This window comes from Rutilus rutilus, assembly GCF_951802725.1.
Source record: "Rutilus rutilus genome assembly, chromosome: 13".
Taxonomy (NCBI): domain Eukaryota; kingdom Metazoa; phylum Chordata; class Actinopteri; order Cypriniformes; family Leuciscidae; genus Rutilus; species Rutilus rutilus.
The window spans coordinates 27616922-27629137 of NC_140218.1; the positions used below are offsets into that span (position 1 = coordinate 27616922).

The 12216-nt window shown below is 40.9% G+C and overlaps 1 protein-coding gene across 1 annotated transcript; it reads left to right on the forward strand.

Annotated features, from left to right (window-relative positions):
• The first annotated feature begins 440 nt into the window (after window positions 1-440).
• On the forward strand, window positions 441-11991 carry pigt (phosphatidylinositol glycan anchor biosynthesis, class T). The gene is made up of 12 exons (XM_084427608.1): window positions 441-857; window positions 3599-3776; window positions 3928-4055; window positions 4476-4576; window positions 4664-4750; window positions 4866-4953; window positions 8129-8226; window positions 8305-8461; window positions 8688-8888; window positions 10728-10893; window positions 11045-11128; window positions 11218-11991. Exons 1-12 carry the CDS (start codon window positions 479-481, stop codon window positions 11468-11470), a joined length of 1920 nt encoding a protein of 639 aa, XP_084283734.1. The 5' UTR covers window positions 441-478; the 3' UTR covers window positions 11471-11991.
• The last annotated feature ends 225 nt before the right edge of the window (window positions 11992-12216 follow it).

A 12216-nucleotide genomic window follows, 5' to 3' on the forward strand; every position in this document is an offset into this window, starting at 1 on the left:
TGAGCATCCAAGAGCGACACCGCAGGCAGAGACGTGTAGTTACATTGAAATTAACTAATGTACTTGATGTAGTCTTAGCAACGTTCTTCAAATAATTATTCATCATTACTTGCGATATTATTAATAGCTAGGCTATATTATTCATAACATCAGAACCCCCTGTAATATATTAAAGTGCAACAGTCCAGTAGTAATTAATGAGCTTATAGTGGGTTTCTGAATAGCAATAAAGTTAATCTAGCATTTCTTCCTTCACATAAATACTGATATTTAGAATAATACTGATATTTATTTACAATTAATTATAATCTTGCGCACTGTTGCGTGGAATTGACCATAACAGAAGAATCTCTCCTCCTGTTGGTCAAATTCTAGATTCCTCTCTCCCATTGGTCAAACTTCAACATACCCTTCACTGATTGGTCAATTCTGTCAACCACATCCAGGAAGAGTTGCCGGGAGAGAAACCGTAGCAAAAATGGCAGCGCACAGGTGCGGTTTGTCTCTAGTAATCATTTTGATTGTTTCTAGTTTAGCTCAGCCCAGTAGCTGTGACACGCTTGAAAAGTCAAACGACAATACAGGAGAAAAACAGAGCGTATCAGACGCTCTGCGAGGAGTGAATGCCGATGAAAGCATCGCTGGAGAGACAATTAATGAACGGCAATGGCAGTCGACTGATGTTGAGCTGGACAGAAGCGATGGCACGAAAGACAGCGAATCTTTTAGACTAGCACCGGCGAAAGATCAGTTTGAGGAGGAGCTGGTCATCCGGCCCCTGCACTCCGGGGACATTTATGCCAGCTTCCAGTTCCGCACACTATGGGATACTGACTTCCTCCAAGAGGGACAGAAAGGTGAGTTATCATCGCTGTAGAAGAGACCCATCACCTAAAGTATTTGTCGTTGTGCATCACAAAGCTTGCTAGCATATTACACACGGACAAATACACACACATGGAATATATAAATATAATACGTTTTAAAAAAAAAAAAAGAAAGAAAAGTAAATGGATTTAGAAAAATGAAGTCAAATCTAGTTCTTCATTCAAACAAGGAACCAGGACAAATCTTATTTTCTTGGAATAATATGGAATATTACAGTATTTATTATAAATGATTTATCTCTGCACATCACTAATGTTCATGTGCCTCATAATAACCTTTAATCAAAATAATTTCCCCTTGCTCTTGCAACGACTTCTCTTCTCTGATGATGACGTGTTCACTGGCGCCACAACAGATACTCCAAATTACAGACTCTGAGATGTGCTTTTTGTACAACATAAACAAAAATGAGACCTGTCAGTGTGTAATGTCACAGCATAGCAAACCACAATGTTCCAAACAATTTCCTGAAGGTAAAAATCAAGTCCGAGCTGTCCCACCCTACATTTTTTCTTGTTCAAGTTTCTTGTTCACTGTTTCTAAACCAATCATTTGTAAGTGGAAGTGTTAGAATTGTGCAGATGCATATTGTACTGGCATTGGATAATCTTCTGATGAAAAAAAGCTAGAGTTAGATATGTCCATACATACCTTTTTCATCTCCGTGCGTGCCGTAACTCTGTCTGACGCACCCACTGCTAGCCTAGCTTAGCACAAAGACGTGAGGTAAACGGCTCCAGCTAGCATACTGCTCCCAATAAGTGACAAAATAACGCCAACATTTTCCTATTTACATGTTGTGATTTGTATAGTCACAGCGTGTACAAATAACTAGGTCACATGAGACACAACCATCTTCTAACCGTATACATACTGGGAACTATATTCTCAGAAGGCGAAGCACTGCTACTTCTGCGGAGTGATTTACTCCAACTCTGAGCGAACTCTGCTCCTCACCACAGGGCTTCTCAGGCGCTGCGAGCAAATCACTCCGCCCAAGTAGCAGTGCTTCGCCTTCTGAGAATATGTGACCATGTTATTCGTACACGCTGTGACTATACAAATCACAACATGTAAATAGGAAAATGTTGGCGTTATTTTGTCACTTATTGGGAGCAGTCGGTCTTTTTTACTAATTTAAAAAAATTTTTTTACAGATTGGGCTTTGGTCGGACTCGGGCTCATTTAGCTTTTCTCCTTTCATCGAGCCCATAATATACGTACAGAGCGCAGGCTACTGTATGAAATATTGTTATATTGATAATATTACAAATATGCAACGCAATATGCAATCATGCGAGTAACGCGACGTGCGTGCAATGCAAAGGTGACAGTTGACCATGCAGAGCATCAGGGAGAAGTTGGAGCGTAAGGAGTTACTAAAAGTTCCCAATACTTCAGGAAAAGCTGCATTTTGAAAGAGTTTTGATTTGATTCCCGAGCCTGAAGCCTTCACCAGTGGATGCTATTCTTTTTCTTCACAACGATCGCGAATAAACAGTGAATGAGCCTACTTGGTTCAACGGATTTTTTTTTTCTTTATTAAATTTTTTTATATTATTTAACAGTTGGCGAAGAGTTCTTTGAAACGTTGTTCTTCATTAAAGTTATTTGACATCAAAAAAAGGTAGGCCGTAAATCTTTATTTACTGCTGGATCACATTTGGCTATATAATATCTGTAATGGACAGTCTGTATTAATATTTGTGGGCATAATTGTCGGTGGTGGTAGTTATGTTTGAGGCCTATAATAAAATTTTACCTAGTAGCGTATGTGTGTGCGTCTAGCAGAGACTGCGCGCATCAGAGAGCGCGTGTCAGAGAGAGCTTAAAGTGATATTGATGTTGGTCTCGGGTCGGGTTCGGGCTGAAAAATTGCAGACGTTTTCGGGCTGGGGTCGGATTAGGGCTTGAACACCACGGGCCAGGTCTCGGTTAGGGCTGGAGGTTTTGCCCCGTGCAGGGCTCTAGGCAGTATGCTAGCTGGAGCCGTTTACCTCCAGTCTTTGTGCTAAGCTAGGCTAGCAGTGGGTGCGTCAGACAGAGTTACGGCAAGCACGGAGATGAAAATGGTATGTATGGATTTATCTAACTCTGGGGGATACGGTGAATAAGCCAAAGTCCCAAAAAGTCGGCGTGTTCCTTTAAGTAGAGACCCCAAAATGTTAAACAAATCAAAATGATCTCATTCAATTTTAAAGCAACACCCACAACTCTGCACACTTGGAGCTTCTCTCAACCATTTTCATAAGGTGCATTGTGGGATGCCTTTTAAGCAACACTGCATACACAGTGATATGAACATTAATGATGGTGTCTGTTTTATCGTATCAATTCGAGCCTTTGAGTTCTCATCCTTTGGAAGTTCATGCAAAGTGGATCTTTCGCAACTACAGTGTTTGAGGGTCAAAGTAGACGTTGTTCGCGGGCAGCCAATGAAGACCATAGGCTGATATTGTGCAAATTTGTTTCAAACCTACGTAGGTTCGTGCAGGAAGTAAGACTGCAATAACTGACGACTGACAATTTCAGGCCATTCTGATCCTGATCGTTCTTTTAGGAGACAATAACTCCATTTATCGTGCACTTTGATCTTTGCAGATCTTTCACATTTCACATCACCCATTATATGAAAGGTAATATCTGAAAAAGCATAATAGGGGCTTTTTAACATTTGTTTTCATGATTTGTCTTTTTTTTTTGCCTACAGTTTCTCACTACCGGCTGTTCCCCAAATCCCTCGGCCAAGTGCTGTCCAAGTTTTCAGTGCGAGAGCTGCACATCTCCTTCACGCAGGGCTTCTGGAGGACCATGCAGTGGGGGCAGCCCTTCATCCCCTCTCCACCTGGAGCAGAGCTGTGGGTCTGGTTCCATCACACAGTCAGCGAGTGAGTAGTTATATGTGCTTTAATCAGTTGTGAAAATCATTTTAAAGTATCCCTGAATCATAAGCATATTATATTTATTCTGCAATTTGAACAGAATAGATTGTAACCCCAAAATGGATTAACAGTCCACTGACTTTTGTTGAATTCTCAGTGTGGATGGAAACTGGAAGGAGCTTACCAACGTCCTCTCTGGAATCTTCTGTGCGTCTCTGAACTTCATTGACCTGACCAACACAGTACAGCCCAGTGCTTCTTTTAAACCGCTGGGTCTGGGGAATGGTACGGCCCTTCGAGTTCATTATAGAGTGAGCGTGTTCACACTGACAGCAGTTTGCAGTGATGAAGCAACTGGAGGTCATTCATTCTGACGTGCACTTGTTTGGCATGAAATCATTTTTAAATGCATATTATTGATCTTATTATGTGGAGATCTGCCTCCATCGAATCAACAACAGATGGACAGATCCAAGTCCCTGCCATAATTTTTTTCCCAATAATTTATTTTTACTTTGTACGTCACAATACGGAAGAAAATGCGTTACTTTGCGACTTTAATTGTTGAACCTTTAGGTTTCAGTCAGTGTAACATCAGCAGGAGATTTATCTTTATTTAAATTCACCCTGAAAGCTCACACTATATTTTTAAAGCAACAAATTAACGTTTATGTACTTGATGTTGATATTTTTCTCTCTTAACAGCTACAGATCACCGTTTTCTACGATATGCCACATTACCACGTGAAATCGTGTGCACTGAGAATCTGACACCCTGGAAGAAACTTCTCCCTTGTGGTTCTAAGGTTCAGATCATCGCCTGTGATTTTAATAATTGGTCATTTAAAAGAAGGCATTAAATGCATTGATTTATGCCTTTTTCTTCTCTGCAGGCAGGTCTGGCTGTTCTTATGAAGTCAGAGAAGCTGTTTCACAGCAGTTTCCACTCTCAGGCTGTTCACATCAGACCTGTCTGTCAGGTTAGGGTCTTTTCAAAGCTCTCTTTAAAAATACAGAAATTATGTTCTGGCACAGACTGTACATTGTCTGGAAAATTCCTTGCATCCCGATGACCCTCAAGATGTTCTCTTTTAGGATGAACATTGCACAAATAAAGCATGGGAGCTGAGACAGACTCTCAATGTTGTGTTTGATCTCTTCACTTCAGGCCAAGGCAAAAAGGGTGAGTAATAAATTAATGTTCGATGTTAGAAGAATATCTCCTTTCCCATTTCAGTGCGGCCACTATACGTAAGCCATTCGTCTCTCTGCCACTTCTGAAATATTGCTCGGTATGAGAAACCTGTTTAAAAAAGACTACATTTACATGTGCACCAGGGTGGGAATTATGTAATTTTAGGGGCAAGGCCATTTGGCCTCCACCTTTTTTTTTTTTTAGGGGCACCAAGGCCATATGACAGGGCACAAAGGCCATCGTACAATTCGATGGTTTTCCCATTCAGATTGATACCATAACATCCTAATTTGGAATAAGACATGGATTATGACTTTTTTAATAAAAAAAAAAAACATTTTTTAATGAGAGAGAGAGAGAGCGCCATTACATCCAGAAGGTATACACCCTCACACAACAATAGAAACAACACAAATGCCAATAAAAGCATTCAGAAACAACACAAATGCCAATAAAAGCATTCAGAAACAACACAAATGCCAATAAATTAATAATTTCCTGCATTGTCTAACGCTCTTCTTCATGTGTTTCAAATATGGACTATAATGTTCAGTAGAGCGCCCTCAGGCTGCTGGTATGAATTGAAAACACAGCACATCAGTATACAGCGCTCATAATGATTACATCGACGCATTTGGCTATAAATTCAATAAAATATTATTCCTGTCAATAGAAATCTGATGTAAACTGAGAATATATCAATATTTCTCCAAATCTGCACACTTTTGAGCTAAAAGCCGTGAGGGACGTTGTTTTGTGAATCGCTTTCATGACGACAGCACAGGAGTTTTTTATGAATGGGAGCGTCTGACGCTCATAATTCATATTAAAGGTATCGACTCATTTTTGCATTTCATAACTCCTGACACAAATTAAGACATAACTGTCAATATAAATTTCTCAGAATACAATAGTGTTCAAATACTGAAACGTGAGTCTTATATCTTTTTAATGATGTAAGTTATAGTTTGTCAAGGTAATAACATTAAATCTTATAGTAACTGAACTATTTTAAAAAAAACGCTTCAGTGCGCCGACGCCGTTACCTCTGGAACCTTGCATAGGGCCCTTTTCTGAAAAGGGCACTTATCTACTAGCAAATAGATTTTGATATTTTTAGGTCAAACCGTTCTTGTCTGTCAGTCATATAATGCAGGTCTATGGTCACGGTCTCAAAGAGCAGCCATCCACAGAGTCCAAATTAAAACAATTCCCCATCGTCCAAATGAAACAATTCCCCATCGTAAGTACACATTGATGGCCTAAGACACGAAACGAGCGGTTTGTGTGAGAAAACGAACAGTATTTATATCGTTTTTACCTCTTGTAACACAGCGAAGTCCAAGTGATCTGAGGGCGCCCGCGCTTCCTGCTGTGTGACGTGTGCGCAGACTGGTGCATAGATAGACATATAGATTTCGCCTTGGCTACGGCAGTTCATGAACGAATGCCGTAGCCAAGGCGAAATCTAGTGTGTATATCTATGCCCCAGTTTCGACAACAGAGTGTCGTTCTTCTGTTGGTGCTGACGTTACATGCTTCTTGCACTGCTGTTTTGATGCGTGAGATCATCGATGTGATTATGACACTGCACCTGCGCGAATCCACAAACTAATTGAAGTTCAGAGACTACTTGGGTGGAACTTGGACAGGGCCAGGGCACACAGGCCACTGTGGCCGTACGATGATTTTTTTTTCACGGGGCATGAAGGCCAAAGTGTAGGGCAACGGCGGCCATGGCCGCGTGGCCGCGGTATAATTCCCACCCTGATGTGCACCAATAATGTGACTATTTATTTCCATTAAAGGAACACTCCACCGGTTTTTGAAATAGGGCTTATTCACCTTCTTTCCTACATTTAGATAGGTGGGCAAATGCATTTTTGTCTCAGTGCATGCATTGTTTTAGTTTGACAGGGTCAGCGCTAGCTTAGCTTAGCATAATGAATGGAATCCTTTGTTGCCAGCTAGCATGTCCTGAGTAAAAGTGATATAAAAAAAAAAAACTAATTACTTCTTGTGGCCTGCGTATTCACAACGAGTACAAATAGTGATGCAGATTAACACTAGGCGATTTCCTAGGCAGATACTGACTTATATATTAAGGACTATATTAGGGGGAAGCACAGGCGAAGCACTGCTACTTGGGCGTGATATCTCTGCACCAAAGTAGCAGTGCTTCGCCTGTGCTTCCCCCTAATATAGTCCCAAGTCAATATCTGCATAGGAAATTGCCTAGTGTTAATCTGCATCACTATTTGTACTTGTTGTGAAAACGCAGGCCACAAGAAATAATTAGGTGGGTTTTTTTTATTTTATATATTACTTTTACTCATGACATGCTAGCTGGCAACAAAGGATTCCATTCATTATGCTAAGCTAAGCTAGGGCCGACCCTGTCAAACTAAAACAATGCATGCACTGAGACAAAAATGCATTTGCCCACCTATCTAAATGTAGGAAAGAAGGTGAATAAGCCCTATTTCAAAAAACGGTGGAGTGTTCCTTTAATCAGAGTAAGGAAGGAGTTAATCGCAGTAAGATGTTTACATGTCACAAGCAAAACCTTTCACTCCTGTTTACATACGATTTTCGTTATTCTGATTTTTTTTTAAGAAATGTGATTGTTTTTGCCACCATTATTCACATACCCCAATGCACAGCACATACAGTAGATGTGTTACTGGTCAAGCTCTTCCAGCGCACATGGATTTGTTTGTTGATTCTTTGCTAAAATGTCTCCCAATACAATTTTCGACCATCAATATACTGCATTATATTCATGTTTCACAACGTTGTCAACATGAACTCCGTTTCTTCACCAGCCCCAAAAAATGCTTGTGCACTTTGGTCATTATGGAATAAATGCGATTAAAGTGTTACATGTCTGAATATTGCGATTAAAATCAGCAGATGTCATTTTTTACAATGATTATGGTTGCAACTATTATAACCTTAATTTGATTGAAGTGTTGTTTACATGAGTTTCACAGGTTTGCAATATTGCCTAAATCTCATGAATAAGAAATCTAAATCTAAGTGTCTAGACTTTGTATAAGCTTTGGTGCACCTCATACATTATTTTTGCAGTTACACACCTGAAGCAAATACTATGCACAGTCCGTCTGCATATTCATTACTCTGCACTATCATCTTTCGACAGAGTGGTCCCTGTTTAAGATGTTTTCTCGAACACTGACAGAGGCATGTCCTCTTGCTTCTTCTAGTAAAGTCTATGTGGACATCACAGACAACCCTGAGGTGAAACAAAGACCATGAATACTTTCTATCTGATTTGTGATGATTTGTCATTTGAGCGTTATGCTGTTTGTCCAACAGGGGGAGCTGTTTGAGTTGAGTCCTGCCACTCCTCTGCTCAGCCAAGCTGTAGTGCTGGGGGATCGCAGGACATATTCAGTATATGACCTGACCAGAGCTGAGACGTTTGGCCAATCACGGTCACTCAATCTCCTACTGCGCTGGAAAGGGGACAGCGGTATGAATGAGTTTAAATTATGGTGTTCTTCTTATGGACTTTATCCTGATTGCCCTATGATAGCCATTGTAAAACTATGATGGTTTCAGCATTATTATTGTATAAAAATATAAAAGGTAAAAATAACTGGAACTATTTACGTTATTGTTACATGGTAACAATCTAATGTACTTTGGAACATACTCATTTTTAAATATGATTCTTTAAATCTCTGGTTGTGTTTTAGGTGATATGCTGCGTCCTCTGCTTCATGCAGAGCGGTACGTGGCTGGTTTTGGGCTGCAGACAGGGGAAATTCACACAGTCATCTATAATAACCACCCATATCGGGCTTTTCCTGTACTGCTGATGGATTCAGTGCCCTGGTATCTGCAGCTGTACATTCACACCCTGACAGTCACCAGCAAGACCCGTGATAACAAACCCAGTGAGTTTATTCTACAATTATCTTGGATTGCAAACTTTATGTATGGTTTGTATAAATGTATTGCTAGTTTTAGCGCACTTCTTCAATTATGGGCACTTGAATCATCTTTAAATGTACTATAATATAAATTTAGAGAGCATGTTTTTGATATATAAATGCATAGATAAATATTTTTTTTCATAAACATACAGTATAGTGGCATATATATTTATAAACTTATATATACTTCTTGTATTCTTAGATTTATAAATGTATTGTAGTGGGGAAGTTAAAACGTCTCGTGACTGTAACCCTGTTCCCTGAAAAAGCGGGAACGAGATGCTGCACTTATTAGTTAGCGCAGTGAGTTAGCTCTATGGGAAACCATCTTTGTTTGACCGGTTGTGAAGTATGTGTGGCAAACACGGCAAGAACTTTAAAAAACCTCTGACGTCATTGAAATGCGCGCTCGTGAGGTATAAGTAGATGAAAAACGGGTGCGCTTTCAGGTCACTTTGTCTGAAGAGACTGCTTTTTCAGGGAACAGGGTTACAGTCAAGTAACCCAAGATGTTTCCTATCAAAAGCTACTCTCAATGCAGCGCTGAGTTGGCGCTATGGGAACGAGAATACCAACGCTACCACACTGGAAATGTCTGGACCCTTCAAGGTTGTGTAATGTGTGCGCACAAACACGAGACATGAGCTTGGGTTGTCGCCTCAAGGGCATGTGAGCCCGTAGTAACATGAGCATCCACACTATAAAATATGAAAAATGTGTGCGGAGAGGACCAGCCTGCCGCATCACATACTTGTTGCAAGGGGGCGCCTCTAACCAAAGGCCTGGAGGATGCAACCCCCCTGGTGGAATAAGCCCTGACTCCTAAAGGCAAAGCTTGACCACGCACCACGTAGGCTAGTGCAGTGGTTCCCAAACTGGGGTATGTGAGGTGACAGAAGGGGGTACGCGTACAAAATGCTGAGGTTTGCCGTTCATTTAATTCTACCCTACCCAAAACCGAGCATTTATTTCTAACTGGAAAAATGCTGTAAATACTTGACATCCAATCAAATGTCCTCATCTTTTGCAGTGAAAACTGACTGCATCCACACAAGCAGCGTGCATATGACAGATTGCGTGCTGAGTTTTTCTGCCTTAGCAAATCACGCTACATTACTGTCATTCTCGACAATGCACCTTTGTAAAAGTGAAACAAGTAAAAACTTGTTGACGGACCATGGCCAGGACTACTGGGAGCAGAGCGAAGAGGTTCTCTTCTACTTTGTAAAATCTTCCCCAAACCTGTTTGACTACCTCGGGGGTGGCATTTCCATTCCCTGTGTGTCACAGCCTGACAGAAAGACTGCTCCCACATTCAAATGCCCAGGGATGTAAATCGCCCTGAGGGACAGGAACTTGTCCTGAGTCCAAAGCAGAACCTGTTCAGACGGCGCAAATGCAGTCCGCCTTGGAGATTTATGTAGGTGACTACTGAAGTGTTGTCCACCCGCACTAGGACATGGTAGCCCCTTAACTGTTGGAGGAAGTACTTCAGGGTCAGAAATACAGCCATCAATTCAAGGCAATTGATGTGACAATTGAGATGATGACCTTTCCAGATTCACAACAAAGATGTTTTCCCAAAGCGCAACTCAGCGCATTGAGTAGCTTTAGATAGGGATCGTCTTGAGTAGGGAAATGTAGTTTCAACATTCTTTAAAATGAGGAAGTAAAAAAAAATTAAAGGCACAATAATAAATTTTTTTTTTTTTTTTTTTAATCATCCTTAGTGGACAGAAAAGGTCTGGTTCATGCTCAGGAGCATAAAGAGTTTATAGACCTTTGTTCCTTGTCCTGTAGGTTACATTCACTACCAGCCCGCTAAAGACCGCCATCGTCCTCATCTACTGGAGATGCTGATCCAGTTACCGCCTCACTCGATGACAGAGGTCACGGTACAGTTTGAAAGGGCCCTGCTCAAATGGACTGAGTACACCCCTGATCCCAACCACGGCTTCTACGTTGGGTAAGACTCTTGCTTATCAAGTATTTTGAAAGATACATTTATTTTTGTAATTCAAATATATATGCTAAAATGTAAATATTGTCGTAAGTTTGTTACTCATCTTGTCTGCCACTCCCTATATCTGACTGATGTGCCATAAATGTTATTGCAGGTCCTCTGTGGTCAGCGCCCTTGTGCCAAGTATGGTTGCAATGAACACCAACTTCACACAAGACCAACCGTTGTTTAGCAGTTTGTATGTATAAACTGGCCTTGGTGTTAATAGTAAATAAGTGTGCCTTATTTGTTTTGGTTCTTCGTAACATTTTCACCTCTGACTTCCAGTATCCCAGTCAAAGAAGAATCAAGCTACTTTGTTCGAGTGTACACCGAACCCCTGCTGGTAAATCTACCCACGCCTGACTTCAGCATGCCCTACAACGTCATCTGCCTCACCTGCACGGTGGTCGCGGTGGGGTACGGCTCCTTTTACAACTTGCTGACCCGCACGTTCCAGGTGGATGAACCGAGTCCACCGCTGGCCAAACGATTGGCCAACCTCGTTCGTCGCATAAGGGGAGTGCCACTGCTGACCTAACTGCCGAGAGCAGGTCTGATGCCTGAAATGTCCATATTAGGCAGCTGAGAGAATAATGACTCTAAAACGGCATCTGCTGGAGTTTAAAGATGCTTTTCAGCCATGGAAGGACTCGATGCCAAGTGACTGTTCTGAACTTTTGTTGAACAAATGAGCTTCCAAGACAGATGGATTAGCCACCTTTTTATGTTTTGTTTTGTGAGTCACAAACAAAGATTAGCCACTGGGTTTTTTTGTCCAGTCACATAAGCAAAGACTTTTTTTCTGCAGTGTTTTTAGAAAACCATAGTTTGAACGTGAACGTTTCTCACAGGAACTGCATGGTTCGGGCATCTGGGATAAATATACATGGAAGAGCGTGATGTTAAGTCGTCTCAGTTTATGCCATCTCTTTGAGAGCGTAACCAAGTGTCACAGAAACAGACACTACAATCCAACTACTGAAAATTGATGTCTAAGAATGTGTCAAGTATTTTCCACTTTCTGTAATGCACTGATATTCAAATATGTGTTGTTTTGAAGGACTGGACTTTTTTAGTGTTTTGCCTTTATTTTTGTGCATTTGCCTGTGGGCTGACCACATAATGACTTCCAGACTGTGTGTTATTGAATTCAAATTCTGAAGCAGCTCTTTAACACTGGTTAACTTTCCCATAATAAATGAACTGGAAACCCATAACGTGTTGAGAACGTTTTTTGTTCATGCCATAAGGGATTTTGAGGAAGAATGCATGTGTATGTATATG